Raw genomic sequence first — 18,045 nt, 5'->3', positions numbered from 1 at the left:
TAGCCCACGTCGAATGCCATTGCTAAACTTTTTCGGGTCACGTGATAATAAGCCCTCGATCCCTCGTATTTTGCAATTCATCCTCCAATATGCCTGCATTTGCTTAAAGCAGGAAGCTCGTAATCAAGTTAATAAGTTTAACAGATTGAATGAGCTTTCAAAGAACCGGTAACTGAACTAGCTGACGGTTTAAGGATGTAATTGCACACGTATTTGGTCTGAATTGTCTATAACAGACAACAGACTGGTATACCGTACTGCATAGCTATCCTGTTTTGGGAGTCCATTTTAGCCTCCTGCTGTTCTACCAGCTTGTCAGTCCTTCCATGCCTTCGAAATCGTATGTTCCATAAAGCCCTTAGAGATGACTAGGTGACTGCATTGCTGAACTGACTTGAAGATGGCCCAGGCCCAAATGAATTGCCAGTCTATCTTCGAACGGATTTATTTTGCTAGCAGAATAGACCACTTCCAATGATTTTCACAGGAAGATGGCTTGAAAGCAACAAAGTGACGCTAGACAAACATCCCTCCAAAAAAAAAATAAATTGTAAATGGAATGCATTTGATGTGGAAAGTGGGCTAGCCCTCTAGCAATACTTCTCAAATTAAGCCTGCCCCAGTGCAATTTACCTTGCTGAAAATGCGATGCCCGAGAACCCTAACGAAATCCACGAAAAGAATAAATAATAGTACTCCTACAGGCCGAATTCATCGCACCATCTTTGTTCCCGTCCTGTAGTTAGTTGCTATTCTAAGGTACACAGCACGCAACGGTCGGAGCACAATGGTGATCAAGTGGAGCATGAGGAACAAGTTTCAAAAGACAAAGGGGCCTAACAAAAGGAAAGTTTGATGTCATAGTGTCCTATCCAAATCCACAATCTTCCACCCTTTCTGCAGGTTGATATCAAATCAACTTCAACAATTACACAAATTGGAATTGAGATGCAAAGTAAGGGTGGGAGATAAGCAGGAAGCAGACGTTTCCACGAAAAGCAATTAGTACATGAATGTTGCCTAACTTTTGGTGAGATTTGGAGTTAGCTCACGCCCAATGGTGCCGAGAGAAAGGAGGTGAAGTAGGCAGGCTGGCATAAAATGATTCAACAGTACTGACAAATCAACTCGTCTCCAAGTGCGCTGCGACCCAGGGATACGGGTATAAAAGTAAATTCGTGTGAACGTTGTGTGGATAAATAAGTAAAATTTGGAACACATAAAAATTGCCCTTTTTATTCTTGCTTTAACATTTAAAAGTTGTAGTTTGACATTAAAGACCTGCCAAAAAAGTAGTACCGATGGTAGAAAAGGAAGTTCAAAAGTCCACTTTTAAATAAGTGAACCTTTTTAATGGGGTCTCGCCTGCATCTACTTTGCAGCCCAAAGCTGGCAGAACCAGGAATTTGATCTACGATTAGGATAGTATGGCTCACCTCGCCTGTCGATGCAACGAGTGGTCCAGGCCCGCCCAAAGCAGATATCAACCCGTTCAGCGTGTCGCATGACAAAGAGACGCCGTTGAGGCTTCTGTGGCTGTTGCTGTAGGCTGCCACTGCCATTACTGGCACCAGAAAGGAGACTTCCAAAGAATCGCGAGCCAAAGATTGAGGAGGACCCGGTGGCAGTTGGAGGGGGTGTTTTAACACCCGACTTCGATCCGACGGCGACGGAGGTCTGGAGGGCCGAGGGGGAAGAAGAGGGGGAGGAAGAATTCGAAGAAGCGGATTTGCGACGGCAACTGCGAGGGAGAAGTTTGGAACAAAACCCACTACTACTACTACTACCAACGTTGACACCGACGGCCAGAGAGGAAGTGCGGGTCTCATTGTCCAATACTGCTAGTGGCTCGCAAAAATCCGCTGGTGCAGAAAAAGATGCCGGGATCTAAAAATGAACTCTTCAATATTTTACATCTCGAATCCGACTATCTGGGTGCTTTTATAAAATTTCCTTCCTAAGCTACGTTTTGATGGACAATGAAGAGTGAACATGGAGAGCAACGAGAACAATTCTTAGGAGTGGAAGGCTGTTTTAGCTACGATTTCACTCCACAAGCTCTACGGTCTCCTCCTCACATTTCAGTCGCTATATCGCTGTCATGCAATTTTTGCTACCAACCCATCACCTCCTCTGTGCTTTCATAATGAAGTTTGGTCTAGAACTGCAGGCCCTATAACACCTTCAAAGGAGGTATGGAAGCTTGAATGCCTTTATATTTGCGGAAAAAGATGCTACTTTTAATGACCCACGTACACGAAGAGGCGTAGAACAGTAAACACACACAATGACGTGGACTACCAACAACGCGATTTTAATGTCAACAAAAGCGCAGCAAGGAAACGCCAACTCGACTTCGGTCTCGAACTCATTCAGCCACCCATCACTAAGACATTCAATTGTGAAGATAGTGAAATTTCAAAGACAGCTTCACGTTGAAATATTTATAGAAACGTAGCAGAGAATTACATATAAATTCGTTAATTTGGCATTAATGATCCTCGGGTTTAACAGTCAGTTCTATGGACTGGTGTCACACTGAATGATAACTCACCCTAGACGGCGCCACAAAGGTGTTGCAAAGCTCCGCTGTAAGACTATCCTCCTGACATCCAATGACCACTGTAGACCTGAAAAGAGAACACAAGAATCGAGTTACAGGCCAGGTATAAATAAACAAAACACATATCCCCAACTGTTAATAGAGAGCCAAGTGGACTTTATAACTAATCACGGAGCAGAAATATGAGATAAGACATCCATTTTTTGCCATAAGTAATTAAGTAGACTTTCTAACCAATAAAAACACGAGATTTAACAAACGCCCAGCGCTTGTCTTGGAGTGTAGGTCTACTTTGACAACGATATTCAGGGTTGAACGTCTTTACTAATTGAATGATGGCTTTTTACTTAGTAATTGAAAAGTCAAAAACATAGATACACAAAGATGGTTAATTTCTAGTCTCAAGAAAAGGGCTATCAAAATCGGCAGTAGGGCAAAGTAGAAAACAAAAGGGGCACTAGGTAACCACGACGTGACTCCATTTCCGTGAGGATAATATCATCACAAGCGTCACATCAGGTACCAAGTCTTGTCTTTCGACACTGATAAAGTAATGGGTGGTGCTGATTTAACATGAGGCAATCATTAGCGGGTCGTGAAAAGATGGGCAAGCTGAGGCGAAATCGGTTCAACTACCTGGTTTCACGTGGAAATGAAGTAACGAACACATCCACCTTGACGGCTACAGCCTAGTTTGAAAAGCCCTTAACACGTTCGTTCCAAGGGTGTCGAAGAGAGCTAAATCACCACAGCCGAGGTGTTTTATAACTCTAAGGTGCCATTGATTGTTACACGATGGTTTGAGTCATACGACCACTTCTAACAAATAAAAAATGCAGTTATCCGCAGGGTAGGGATATGTTACATCCATTGTGTTTTAAGTTTAACAAATCGACTCGTAACACGATTCAGTCCAACCAGTTATAATGAGCTGACAAAGAACAGCACCACCAACAGCCATAAAGGTAGATTCAAATAAAGACAGCGAGATGCCCCCATGTATGCGACCCCGGTGATGAATGTGTCAAGGGGCGCCGAGGCCTCACCGCCTGTGATAAGCATGGATGGCCATGGGCGCCAGTGTGGCCGATCCCCACCGTCTGTTCACAACACAGGCCCATAATGACATGGGGGCACGTTCGCACTACTTCGGTCATTTCACAAACCCAGACATGACGTAGTCAGACCAAAAAAAGTTGGTGGGTTTTTATGGTCTTTTTGCATGAACTGCCTCATTGCGCTGAGGCAGGAAACTGTGTATAAGAGTGCGGAGACCATTGCACGAGTGAATTTACGACTTTAGTACTGGACAATGGAAGTTAACTTTTTGCAGGGAAAGGACAAAGGAGGCACGTGACTGTCCCTCTCCTTCCCTTGACCTCTTGTGCGGAGGGCTGAGATGGAAAAAAAACAATCGCATACACAAACACATACACACACACCTATGTTGTGCCCTGGCATAATCCTACCAGACCCCTAAAAAATGTCTGTTAGTGTACGAGCCAGCTTGCCAGCGAGTTAGTTAGCACTACATTGACGTCACAGGTAAAACAACTCCGCTTCTGCTGCTGATCCTGCAGATGCTAACCCCTTTTTAAGTTGCTTTTGCCTTGGAATTTCGTCCCCACAAGCTGCAATTGCATACAAATCTCGTCTTTGTACAAGAAAGCCAAGTCAATCTTAAAAGGGAACCCTTCATAGAAGGCTGATCGCAAGCTGTAGACCATATCTGACCAGAGACTTCATCCTAGACGGTAGGAGTTTATTAAATACACCGAGTCTTTGAAATGACAAAGATGGGTGATTTTGCGCGGTGAATACTTGCCATGTACCAGGTATGGTAAACAAGTCCGCATACGTAGACGCAGATTACATTCTACACGTAAAAAGGTTGGCTATACATTCTTTTTTTTACATGCAAGGAATGTAGATAATTTGCCATCAATGTTTGACTACTACCTGCAGTCACAAACTTCTGACCTCAAGAGAAAGTAATGCAACGAATCGGATATAAATCCAATCCGACGTTAGCGTTATGCAGTAAGGCGGCACTTTCCCTAGTTGTAAATAAGCCTCAGGGACTTTTTTTTCTGTCTCGGTCAACGACACAGTTGCATAGGACTCCACTAGCATCACTTCCGTTAGTAGCCCATTGGCAAAGGGAGTATGGGGAATGCGTATCGAAAAGATCGAAACCGGCGTCACTGTACGAGCAATCTAGAGGGGGACATACGAGGCCATTTATCAGCAGTGGGTGGTTCTACCCGTAATGCCCGCCTTACGGACTGCGAAAATGAGAGTGGCCAACGTCTGGGTGAGGAAAAGTACAGCGAGGTCTGTCCGCCCCATAAATTTTCCCCTCGCTGTGCGGAGGGGAGATGGGGAGATAGGGATGTCCTTACCGCCGCCACCATCACCACCACCAAAAAAAGGAAAACTTCCGCCGTAGGAGGTAGACAACAGAGAGAGGAGGATGCGCGATACATATCACGACGGGACATAAAGTTCGACTGAGTGCACGTGGCTATGGCCCTAACAACCACACTTTTGGGAAGCAAATATTTAAAGAAAGGCAACAAATGAAATTCAGGGAAAGATGGGGTCAGTCTGGAGTCGTGAGGATCAAAAATACGTAACGACAGCACTGGTCCACGCTGATAACCTACTGGAAAGTTGCAATGGATTTGGATTCTGTCCCATTGAACTGAGACTCAATACATTACTAGTCTAACAAAACGATATAGAATTTCAGCTTTGCCACTACTTCATATCGTGTTTTACCATATAGCCACCCCTAGGTCACGGTTGGCACAAGATGGACCATTCGTAGAGCATCGACCCGCCTTAGTTTGAGCGGCATAATGCCCATGTAGTCATCCTACACACAAAACTATGTGGATTAATGCATTCTTTAGGTGGGTAGAATATACCAGTGTAGTGTTAAGTTTGAAACTAGCCAAGAGATAAAAGGGAATCTCAAATTATTTGCAAAGGTTGAAAAGAAATGCGCCTTTTCTATGCAAATTAAATGAGAATATTAGCGGTAGAATAAACATTATAGGGGCTGTATCCATGGCATTATAAGAATCACAGAAAATGGTTGTTCATCATCACACGAAGGATGTGGGAAACTATAGCATACAAAAATGCTTCTTGTATCTGTTATACCTCAAGCAGATCAGCCAATATTGCAAGAGCCGCTAAATGAGTATTTACATCGTAAATGTGCTCACAAGACATTAGCGAGACACTAAAAATTACAAAAATGGCGATGGGAAGAAAGACAAGCAGTCGAAAAACTGCAATAGTGCAAAGCTCAAACCTGTGCGCAACCTTGGAATACACCGAGATGCGGCTTTAGAGCTGTCGCTTTTACATTTGTTACTACTGCAGATCCGATATTTTGCCTTGAAGTGATATTAGTAGCCATTTATTCATTCAATTGGTGCGCATATATTAAAAAGTGCACCTTTCCTACTTTTACTTGTGGTTTTAAACTCAATCTGCTTACGATGACGTAAAAAAGGTTACATCTAGTATATATGCAACACTGGGATTAGGCAGGAAAGTCAGAGCACTGGGGTGATGGCTACTACTTATGGAGAAATAGCCTACCTATGCGTGACCCAGGCATGCCACTTAGGAATCCTACGGGCCGAGGCAAGACTGAATACCCCCGTCAGCCCCGAAGTGAGATTGACACCCACCGGGACCCCATATCGACCGTTCAAGTTGCACGATCCAACAAAGAGAACTTTGTCGCCAGCTGAGTGTGCCAGTGTGTTGGGAAGATGTGGACAATCAGCCAAAGCAGGTACCTCATTGAACGGAGTGTGGATTGATGGCTGCAGACTGTCTGAATCTGGCGTTCGACCCGCTCCCACAGAAGAGGCAGAGGAGGACAAGTGGCACCCCACGATCATTTGGCCCATTTCTGGTGAGGAGGGAGTGAGTTGAGGTGGGGAGCTATCCGTTTGAGGATTGTCCTCCAGGGAAAGGTTTGAAAATAACACGTCATCCACTTCCACCGTAGTTCGCGTCTCGTAGAGCTGATTACAGAAAAGAACTTAGGCGTAGTAAAACACAAAACTACCTCAGAGTCAGGAGTGGATAATCTTGGGTCACCAGAAAACAGATCCAACGTCCACGAAACTAAAAGCTGAGATTTCATATTGTAAGAGTCCTGAAGGTCCCCAAGATTGCTTCGATTGGCTAACTGAAAGCCGTAGGCAAGAGACATATGGTAATTGGATTTACACCTTCGCATAGGATCATCATCAGATATTATGCCAGCTGAAATGTGCGAAACAACCATGAAAGGGAACAAAGATCTCAGCCTACCATTCAGAAGCTCCTGCAAAAACACACGACAAAGCTTTTCCAGACTCGCGTTGACTTTGTCACTCGAGACAATGTACCCAATAAAGTCATCGGAAGTCACGAGCTTAAGCGGAACTTCGTCGAATTTCAGCACGTGTGAATGTTCTTGAATTATTTTGTCATAGATACCATGGAGCAGGAGAACTTTATCGTCAGAGACCCTCAGGTTCGACAGGAGTGTGATGTGCGGAGGAAATTCGTGTGCGTAATTCCAACCCTCACTGCCAGAACTCGCAAGCCAGAAGTCCGAAATATTTTGGGCCAAATCGGAACGGACACACAAAAATAAGTAGAATTCCCGGTAAAAGGGTTCATCCAGGAGAGGATCATCTAAGTGCGAAAGTAGCCAAAGGGCGGCATCTCCTTCACTCCGGTAACCAGTAGAGGCGAGAGCTTTGATTCTAAATAAAAGTCAGCAAAATATATATAAGTTACCTCCTCATATCCGAGAAGCAAATTTTCTTAAATTTCTCCGACATTTGAGCTTCGCGTATCTTTTTTCTCTCAAAGACGTCCACTCGTACATCAATCGGAATGCCCAGGCTGCCCATGGCTATCTAACAATAATACCAAAAGCCTGAAGCACGCCTTTTCTAACTCAGCGGCCGAGACAGCGGTAATTAGAACGATCGCTTGACCTTGAAAAAAATACCTCAAAGAGCCATAAAAACACTTCAACATTGTTATTTGGTATTCCAAAATATACACGTCATAGCATTAAAATTAGCAAAGGTTGTAAAATGGTGCCACACGCATCGACAAGGGATATAATCAGACCATTAAATTACAAACGTTTTGTTAGGTATTTGGCAAGGTAATTTTCCGTCAAAGTTAAAACGCGTGAAGGCTTAATACAAGAAAAAATTATAATTGGGCAGACTATGAAGACTATTAACATAATTTGAAAACATCATGCTACGGCGAAAAACATACATTTGGGGTGCTGGAATTGCACACGTGCTTTAAAGTATGCTTGAACAAAATATCAACTTAATACGCTTATGTTTAATTCTTTGGTCGACCATATTTTATGAAAGCCGGGAATTATTGGCAACGTTGGTAACATGATGCCCATTGTTTCGCCTTGATTTTTTACGTCGTTCTGTTTAGCTCTATGTAGGCTGCTGTCAAGGCCCTGGAATTGGCTGCTGCCATCTATTGTACTTTTGAAAATGTTCAGGACTCTATGATTGATTGCCAATATCCTGATGGTAAAAGTTGACTTTTCTCACCAGGCATTTTTTCTAGCTGACAGGTTTGCCTCTGCAAAAGCTCCTTGCGGAGACCCTAGGGCGAATAATACACGTCAACACTCCAAGCTAACGCACTCAAAGGATAATTGCTGGTTTCTTTACCTTAATTTCTTTTTGAGAAATCATATGTCGTCAAAAGAGAGTATATCTGCGCTTATCTTACTTGGACTACTTACGGTGCGTTAGAGAGCACACTCTCCTAATTTGACTAAATTTTGACAGGATGCACTGTTTAAATTCTAACTGTTGTTTTCTTTATAATTTGCATAATATTAACTTTTCTTATAAACCCTCTAGGTCAAGCTCAATTACTGCGCTGTTTTTTTTTGTGGTGTGCCCTTTGGTAGCAATTTATTTCACTGTCCTTTCGCCTTCTCGTCGAAGCCTTAATTTCATTTTGCAATGTAATTTTAGCTGTATGCGTTTGTCTTGAAGTCCCCATCTTCTCCCTTACTTCTGTTAAATGTGTCTGTTTTCTTTTCGAATTTCAGTATATTCTAGCACTCATCTTACTTAACTGTTACTTTCAGCAGTAATTCCAAATACCCCCACCGGACTATGTTTTTATGCGCTTATAGTTGATTCTTTGGTCGATCCCATTTTATGAAAGCGGGGAATCATGGGCAACGTTGATAACTTGTTACCCATTGTTTCGCTTTGATTTCTTGCATCTTTCTACTTACCCCTATGTAGGCTGCTGTCAAGGCCCTGGAATTAGCTGCTGTCATCTATTGTACTTTTGAGAATGTTCAAGGCTCCATGATCGATTGCCAATATCCTGATGGATACATTTCCAGCGAAAATTTCAAGCTCATTGCTCATGCTGTAATTCCCCGTGCCGATTTAACCGACCAGCCAATTATCATTGCTGAATTTGAGCATTTCATCATTGGTTTTCCCCAGCGCATCGAGGGAACTCGGTATTCGAGAAACACTCTTCTTTTTAATCTGTGCTTCGTCGTTCGTTCGCGTGAGTTCCAGTTGCAGCATTATGATCTTACCGGTCAGGATTTTCCTCTCCATTATGAAGACATTCACAGTGGACTTCAGCCCGCTCTACAATCGGCCTATGAACTTACCGTACGGAAGATTAATCGGTATTTGGCGTACATGGAGGAGGAAAACGCTGCGTTATCACAGGATACTTTCAAGCAGACGGTAGATGGGGGTAATGAAACACTGATCCACCGATTTCTTCGCCAAATTTTTACCGATCTACGAGAAAAGGGGCTTTGTGTAACCAGCTTAGGAGATGATTTGCCTCCGCTTTACCTCATTGTAGGATATTTTTTTGATTGTCAATGTTATTTTAAAGTGTTTGCTTTAATATCTAAAACAATGTAGTTTTTAAAAACCTTAACAAATGGTTAATGCGACCCTTATGCAAGTAATTTTCGCTCACGCTTCTCCAACACTTTCCATGTTGTGTTTATTAGTATTTCACAATGGAATCTGCTTGGACTGCCAGTAGCTGCATCGAGAATCCTTTCATGTAGCAGGTTTTGTATAACAACCTATTTATCAAGCCACTTTTTAGTTTCACTTGGATTTACGGGACTTTTCAATCCATTGAAATGTCTACAATTACTTCTTCTCTTGATGAATTCAAATAAGAGGATTAACTTTCTACAAAACTACTGAGAATTCCTGTCGTAAGGATAAGCAGTTATCAAGTGAATCATCTCTTTGTAAGTATAAGGAGGGAAACTTACTGTTCAGTTTCTGTTGTGGACATACTTGAATTCACGGTTCTAGTGACGTTCAGCATGTGACCGCTATCGAGCCCCCGTTTTTGTATGGCGAATATGGAGCCACAATATAAATTGTGGCTCTGATATCGATACCATGGTCTCGGGGGAAGATCAGCTATCATATCTACTCAAATGCCTTACTGTTCTGATATGGCACTATTTATCATTTTGACCATTTCAGCTGCTGCTCAAAAACCGGAAAGTGCAATTTTCTTCAAATCATGAACTTTCTGAACCTGCTTTTTAGTTGTTTAAAGCCCTAGCAACCTGTTTACTACATTGTTCGGTGTAACCAGTTAACGCAGTGGTGGAGACACGTGCACACAAATGTTTCGTTGGTAGTGAACATGTTAAGCTACATCTTCACCCAACTATTTCTCTTCATTTTCACTGAGTTCGCCCCACGAGCAGTGAACAACTCAGTGTCGAGCTGTTCCATCCCCACCGAGGCTGAATTGGCCACTGGGGAGCCGTGTAGCTGCATCGATGGAGCAACGGAGGAGGCGGAAGAAGACACCGAGGCACTATTGGGACGCACTGATGTTTGGTCGCGGGTGCCATCGGTTCTCGAGGACAGCACTGCCGCCGTCACCGATGCCACCATTTTCGTACGAGTCCGCCCCATTTTTACTTCCCTTGGCAACCATGTGGTCTACGTGCTGGAGCCGCATGACGACGATAACCTCTTCTCTTCCTTCTGGGAGGCGCGAGACCTCGTTTCTAGCCGCCTCTTGCCTCTGGTCAACGGCCAACGCACTGTTGCGCAGGTCGCTGGTCTGGCCAACGTGGACCGGAGCATTGCGCGACTCTGTCTTACTCAACTAGCTCAGCTGGGTGTAGTCCACATTGTCTCGGCACCCGTCTTCTTTCGCTCCACTGTCACGGGCAGCAGTATCTGTTCCGACGTGACAGAACTCTTTGCTGTACCTGGATATGTGGGACTACCAAGGCTTCTACGTCTGACTGTTGATGCCAAGCTGAGGGATGCCTGTTTTGAATCTGTGGTAAGTCTAATTTACTGGTGGACTGCGAGAGCCTTCGAGATAAGTCGACCCCTAAGTCCATTAAAACAACGAAAGAATTTCCATGAGTTGTAACTGCATTTATTTTCCTGCATATATCCTCTCAAAATTTACGCACATCCCAGCCATCTGGTAAGCCGCGACGTTACCCCTCGGGAAGTTCAAGTGTTTGTATATCTCAGTGCCTACCTCTTGGTATCTTGAACGATTTCGTTACCCAACAGGTTGTGCATCAATCAAGTTCCCAGAATAAGGCGTCTAAACATGACCTAAATGTTCACGGGGCTGAATGGTCGTTGTGATGATGGATTTGGAAGTGCAACAGCTGTGATCGTCACTGGCAGACGTATGAGTGCCATTGTGTCGAAAGCGTTCCGTGGATATAGGTAGGCATTCCTATGTGGGGCTTGGTTTTCGTTGAAAGGAGACTCTACGCTGATGCATGCACAGCTTCAATGGCACTATCACCTGCTATCTTGATGAATGATATGTTGACTGGCCTGCGACGTGTGGACCGGCTATCAAAAGTAGTTACAGAATTTACTAATGCCATGATTGCTTCCCTTTTATAAGTACAACATTAAAAGCTCGGCTTAAACTTCAACGCCCCTTGCAAATTAGTTCAAGTACCAGGATGAAGTTGTGCTGGGCCTGTTGTGATTTCAGCTGAGGTGTTTCCTTCATTTGGGAAGGTTGGAGGATCTCTGAAGATTTTACGGGGCTGAAGTAATGCAATGTGGGTATCTTTATGCTGCACAAACTACTCGTTTTAGACGTCGTTCTTGATGTTCATCGTTCGTGCAAAAAAGTGCAAAATCAAGTAGCTAAGCTTGTATGATGGTTTCCAGCTGGTCATTCATTCACCTTTCTCTCGAGATTAAAACCGTCCACTAGACTGCGTATCGATGTACAATCGTTAACCCCTTCGTTGATGTTTTGGGGCTATTGACATCGCGTTAAGAGGCTTATCGCAGCTAGGATCATAGGTTTCCTTTTACTCTTTCAGCTATCGTTAGCGACTAAACGCCGACGCCTCCATATCACCGACCCAGAGGGCCTAATTTTGAAAATTCTCCAGGTCTACTCCAAACTCTGCGCCCCACCCTACCTCAATCTTGCCTTCCTCCTCGCTTCTACCCAATCTTTCATAGATCTTCAACTTCCTCCACGCTTTCATTCGTATGAAAACAGAAGCGCTACCCTACCTTGCGTCAACCTCCTTCGTCTAGTCCAGTTTGGAGAGGTGAATAACCTCATTCACCGCCTGCATTGCTACCCGGTTAGTGAGGTACTCTCACCCATGGCTTCCAACGAGACCTCTGGTTTGGAGACGCGAACGTGGAACCTCTTGCGGGATCAAATGATGGACGGGGTACAATCGGTGGATGAGCTGGTCTACGAAGCTTCTGCTTGGGCTGTCAAGTCCTCTTCTCTGACACCAACGAATCGTTCCAACGGTGGACATTTCGGCGAAGATGGGCAGACATTCACCACGACGACAACAACCCTCCCGGAGGCTGTCGTATCGTTCACGGCGAAATTATTGAAAGAGAAGGCGGAAACAGATAGTAATGGCGTCGAGATGAGTTATAGCACGGTCTTATCGGAGGCAAACCGGACGGAGGGCTCGTCACCGGAGCATGAGAGCGTGACAGTGAATAACAGTGCCATTCATTTGCTATGGCACTAGGAACTTGTGTGGATTTTTTTCTTGTATTTTTTTTCGATGCTTCCAAAATTCGTCCCTGAGTCGAGGTCCATGGGTTCCGGGTTCTTGTCGCAGGTGGGGTGTAGTTAAGTGGGTTAGTTTGGGTGAGGAGTCGTCTGTGTCTGGGGTAATGGGTCTAAGGAATGCAATGGTATGTGCTCTTCAGCAGAGGTGTGAGTTATATAACGGAATAAATTATCCTTGTTCGTATTTTTAACATAATTTAACACAATCCGCTAGAAAATTACTAAAAGTGAGTATTGCCCTGACCTTGTATGAAGGTCAAATTGGTGTCCAATTGCCAGCTTCGTCCAATTGTTCATGCTTCCTGCCAAAGTCCCCTTAAAGTGCAGTAAATTCGCAGTAATTTCGCGAAGGTTCGTCTGTATTTAAGACTTCACCATATGTAGTTTGAAAATTAAGCCGTATCGACCCCCTGAAGATGTGAAATCTCGCCTGGAGTCGGTTGCCAGACGCACCTTGCCTACTTTCACAAACTTAAGCGAGGCTTTCATTTTCCCGGACCGCCAATCAAAAGTTGAGGTATCTGTATATCATCTAAATATTTGTCTTTCTTAGTTTTTGAAGGCTTGTATGCAGGAATTTCATCATACGATACCCTCTAGCTATTTACACGAGCTGGAAGACGTGAATGCGGTAAAAGAGTATTTCCTAAAGGATGTTGAACCGGAAGACAAATTAGTTGCAATGCTTGAAGAGCATTCAAGACTATCCAACTTGCCCCCCAACCTTGTTATACAGGTTGATCCTATCCGTTACAACCCTGATGACAAATCCTTCTTTCCCACTACAGCATTTCCCGGCAGATCCACAATTGTCAGTGGGTTGGATACCAGTAAGAAGTACCCGTCCTATAAAGCCCCAAAAAATAGACGACTCTGGATCGATGCGGAGGACTTGGCGTAAACGTCGTTCCGCAGCTCCCACTGCCTCTTGCTCTCCAACCCCAGTAGAGGTTGCAATAAACTTGAAGCTGCACACCAAAACCATTTAGCCTTTATGCACTCTTGGTGGGGGAACTCTGCACCCAGTACGCAAATCGGCTGTAAATACGCCCTGACTTGCAAGCTTTGCATGAGCAAGCAGATACTCAGGAAAAATCACAGCTGTTTTTGACCTTACATGAAGCAGTAGACAGCTCCAGACACAAGTTACGGAGAGCCAACTTGCGAGCGGCAAAATAAATGGTGAAGAGACATGGGAGAGGGGTCGCAAGTACGTGTACTTATTTACATCCAAGCCGAGATACCTTCAAGGTAAATGTTACTAGTAGCTTGCAAGTCAATGAAAGGCAAGGTAACTCTGGGTCCCAGTTAAGTCAATAGGACTCGCTAAAAGCATTGGCCAATCGATCAATGTCGTCGATGCTCAGAGAATCCAGAGTCTTTGAAAGGAGCTATGGGAATAAAATTCCATAATCGATTAAGGCTTGCCGCCGTTTTTGGCAACAGTAAAGTGAAATACACCCATCAAACACGTACACTCATGAACTTCGAGGTTATTGCTTTTGCATCATGTGTGTTGTAAGAAGCTTGTAGATATTTCTGTAGTATTTGCTCGAAATTCGGTGTCAAGCTGGCTTTGACGACCACCATTATCCGATCGCCCGATTTAATGGAGTAGTCCTTAAGACTTCGGTTCTTGTCTAACAATAAACAGAACAGAAAGCCTACCACTCAGTGGCGTTCCGTTAAATATGAGGGAAATCCGCTCACTCTCAACACCAGAGTCAGATGATATTTGGGGCAAGAGTTCGCCGACTGTTGTCATTTCTGTTACCTTTAAAGAGATAATAAAGTATGTCAAACATTACATTCATAATTTTGGCCGGTTGGCCGAGCCTCTTCACTGATATCTTCATCAGACCCCACGCCCAAAGTACAAAACTGGGAAGTGACCAATAGGAAGGACGGACCTCGAAGGCGCCTAAATCCTAGGTGTCACGAGTTGACCAAACAATAGTCGTCAGTTTGAATTCAAGTACAAAAACCATGTGTTTTTAACAAAAACGAATGAACGCGACTCAAATGATAATGCAATTCTTTATTAGGGCAAAAAAGATCTCAAAAATCCATCTCATTAAACTTTTCAATAAATCAAAGTTTGTTGAATTTTTTTAAAATTTATCTTGCTCAAAACTATTTTGAGATATACTGGAGAACACATCTGTTATCATGATCCTTTTTCCTAAACTTCGTATAGTTTATTGTCGGATTACAATGGCGCTGTCTGCCAGCCTTACACATCATTGTAGTTAATGCGTTCTATATAGCCTACTAATTTATGGTACGATTAAGGGAAAATTTTAAATCATTTTAGTTTATTTCTCCAGAAAGTGTGTTGCTGACATACAGATAAGATGCGAGTCTGCAGGCTTGGTTAGGACGCCATGTCACCCAGTGGGCGTATAGCTGCCTAATCTGCAGTCCACACGTAACCAAAACTCAGAGTTAGGCAAACTATCCAAGCTCAACACATTTAGAACCATAAAAACAAATCGAACTGATATTTATCGCTGAGACTACCCCTGGCAAACTCCTCAAATTTTATCATTACTGATCCGACTAAGATTTCCGAAGTATCTGTTGCATAAGTTAGAATCAGCAAGTGTTTGGCTTTAAAGTGTACAGAACCATAGTAAAATTCTTCCCAAAGTGCTCATTTGGGCAATGTATAGGCGATATGAACACCATTTTTCTAAAAGCATCAAACCACTTCTAATGCCTATCGGTCTGTAGTCTATAAATCCCTCTCTTTCGGCGTGTTACCTATCTTAAAATTGAAGAAGTCTTGCATAAATTTCTATCGCATGCTCTATTTCTTTAACACGTGCAGTGACTTCATTTATGCATGGCTGCCAGGCCATGCCAGCAGCCTCTGCTTTTCTTTACGCCGGTACTACATTTTCTGCCACACTACTACGACTTCCCACGACCCCACGAAATACTCGGGGCGCAACAGTTGCAATTCTACATTAATGCCGCCATGGAAGGTGACGACGTTGTCCATATGATCTTGCTTTGCGATCAGTTGACAGGACTGCTTCAGTTTTCCTTGAAAAACCCAATTTTGAACTTTCTAAATAAAAGGAAAATTTAGGGGTTTAGCTTATTCGCAATTACCATACAAATTAAAACGTAGTGATGATAATGGAACAAAAACAATCTTGATATTTCCCATTAAACTAAGGTGGTGTTTCCAGTGTCTGATGAATACGGAGTAACCCGAGATGGTATTGAAAGGCACATATCACTAACGTGCGGAAGAGCTGGTTGTCTATTTGCGTAGCACCCCGAGACTTTCCTGGGGGCGTAAGAAGACGTAATGCGGCGTCCCGAGACTCCCTGAAGACGAAAGAAGACACATTACTCGGGCAGAATATGTATTCAGCGCAGAGAAGGTGTCTTGGCTATTGGCATGGCCCAAAAGGCCAGCCCACCCAGAGAGGTACAAGGGGGCTAATTCAGGATACAAAAGTGGCGCCTCACCAGAACCGAGGAATAAACCACTATCGTATTACAGTAACACTCGGGCAGAATATGTATATATTCGGCACAGAGAAGGTATTTGGGCCACTGGCATGGCCCGAAGGCCAGCCCACCCGGCGTTGTTTTAAGGCCAAATCAAAAGTGACTCCTTGCTAATACCGAGGGATAAACAACCATCGTACTACATTTGTAGATTCTGAGGGCCAATCAACGGAACGGGGGTACTAACCATGAATAGGCATAATTGAACAAATTGTATGTTAACCGTGCATATTATTCGATAACTAATTATGCTATAGCCTTGAAAATGTCAGACCCTGTTATTTTCGAAATGGCTAAATAAATGCTGTCGTGATAGCCCTAACTGCTAATTGAAGGGCCATTTCGATATCGTGCTTTATCACCATACATTGGTTTATTGGCTTGGTAATGTGTTTAATTGTGTGCCTTATTACACCTCCAAGGTGTGAAAATGAAAAAAAATGATCAAAAAAATGGCATAAAGTGCCTTCTTCTAGCTATTACCCAGCTGTCATGTTTTGCAACAAGGCTATGCACAACTGAATTGACACCAGACATGAACCATTTGGAAAAACCCAATATCAGGGTGTTTGTGGCACCCATATGAAGGTTCTAGCTGAATGAAAGTCGGATAGGTGGCTGGATAGATGAATGGATGGCAGCTAGCTGTATGGGTAGATGAATGTATAATCGGCTAGTTGTACAAGTAGAGGGGGGGGGGGGCTGGATCCGGGATGGATGGATGGATGGTTGGTTGAATGGAGTAATGGATATAATGAGGCTAGAAAAGTTCGTAAAATCCTTTCAGATTATAACAAAAACTCTAGGAAGTCTCTTTCCACGTTTAATTGCCTTTCAAAAAATAGAAAAGTAAATAAGAATCATGCTTTTGTTGGAGATTTTGTCATTGAAAAGTTGATGATAATTTGGTCTTAGTCACTTCCATTCTAATCTCAACTTCATTTCCCAACCCTCTATAACAGAATTGGCATAATGGAAAAATATAGAGGACAAGGTTGAGGTTGTACCTCTTTCCTCACTTTCCTCTCTCCCTTCCTAAAGTGCTAATCTTTTAAAGGAGCCGTTTCGGGTAGGTGGTAAGAGGTCTGGCGTCTTGAAAGACAAAGAATAAGATAGGTGGATGGCGTGATAGATATACAGATGATTTGGTCACACTGAAGTGAGGCCAACGTGGCAAGGGCGATGAGGGGCAAAACATTAATCCTGTGAAATTATATTAAAGTTTGATAGTCATGAAATAACTTTGATTTTAAGCCAACTTCCTTATCATTAGCGATTAACACACAAGATACCCTTAATGCAGAGGTATGTCGGGTACTGAGCAGTATAAAGCCAGGGCATTTCCCCTTCTCGGTACTGTTTACAAGTAGGGCGAAACTGCGGACGCAGGACAATTGACGAGATATACCAATGACGTGGAGATGAAATGCCTTGGCACATGCAAGATTAATAGACTGACGTTGATGATTTAGGGGGCATTGACGAAGAGAGGCGTTGTTGAAGGCGCTGTGCGGGGTGAAACCTTTCTGTACGCGATAGGTTTTATGCTGTGCAAGTAACCTCCCACCTAGCCTTTCTTTGCATTATTAATGCGGTTTCTTTCAACTGCCTCGAATTATTACGACAATACGGATGTCTCAAGGTTTGAAAATTAAAACATTAGATTGTTCGGATTCCTATTTTTCATGTCCTAAACCTAGATCTTGATGTCAGAGAACTTGAAAAGCTACAAAAAGTAGTAGCGGTTTCCAATGTGCATCATTTCAGACTTAGAAATCCTACTTTAGACCGTGCAAATGCTGCAGAAGTGGTGAAAA

The 18,045-nt window shown here is 43.4% G+C and overlaps 3 protein-coding genes across 3 annotated transcripts in view; 1 reads left to right on the top strand and 2 right to left on the bottom strand. All coding sequences in view use genetic code 11, as the record gives it.

Annotated features, from left to right (window-relative positions):
- Positions 1-7,494, bottom strand: part of EGR_10787 (Ubiquitin-associated and SH3 domain-containing protein B) — a gene marked incomplete at both ends in the record, with an annotated part of 24,396 nt that extends 16,902 nt beyond the window's left edge. The window contains 6 exons of the mRNA XM_024500036.1: positions 1,437-1,887; positions 2,555-2,630; positions 6,179-6,612; positions 6,657-6,856; positions 6,905-7,344; positions 7,379-7,494. Of these exons, the coding sequence (XP_024345552.1) occupies positions 1,437-1,887; positions 2,555-2,630; positions 6,179-6,612; positions 6,657-6,856; positions 6,905-7,344; positions 7,379-7,494 (1,717 nt within the window). The remainder of the gene's footprint in view (positions 1-1,436; positions 1,888-2,554; positions 2,631-6,178; positions 6,613-6,656; positions 6,857-6,904; positions 7,345-7,378) is intronic.
- Positions 7,495-8,322: 828 nt separating this feature from the next.
- On the top strand, positions 8,323-13,604 carry EGR_10786 (Nitrogen permease regulator; the record flags this gene model as incomplete). Its single annotated transcript, XM_024500035.1, has 5 exons — positions 8,323-8,373; positions 8,890-9,474; positions 10,343-10,951; positions 11,976-12,623; positions 13,257-13,604. 5 exons carry the CDS (start codon positions 8,323-8,325, stop codon positions 13,602-13,604), a joined length of 2,241 nt encoding a protein of 746 aa, XP_024345551.1.
- A 412-nt stretch (positions 13,605-14,016) lies between these two features.
- On the bottom strand, positions 14,017-14,559 carry EGR_10785 (Ubiquitin-like protein 4A; the record flags this gene model as incomplete). The annotated part of the gene is made up of 4 exons (XM_024500034.1): positions 14,017-14,094; positions 14,180-14,343; positions 14,372-14,477; positions 14,512-14,559. The coding sequence occupies 4 exons, from the start codon at positions 14,557-14,559 to the stop codon at positions 14,017-14,019; spliced, it is 396 nt and encodes a 131-aa protein (XP_024345550.1).
- Positions 14,560-18,045: the final 3,486 nt, after the last annotated feature.

This window comes from Echinococcus granulosus, assembly GCF_000524195.1.
Source record: "Echinococcus granulosus chromosome Unknown EG_S00269, whole genome shotgun sequence".
Taxonomy (NCBI): domain Eukaryota; kingdom Metazoa; phylum Platyhelminthes; class Cestoda; order Cyclophyllidea; family Taeniidae; genus Echinococcus; species Echinococcus granulosus.
Note: the sequence above shows the minus strand (reverse complement) of the source record. Positions and strands in the feature narration are given on the sequence as shown.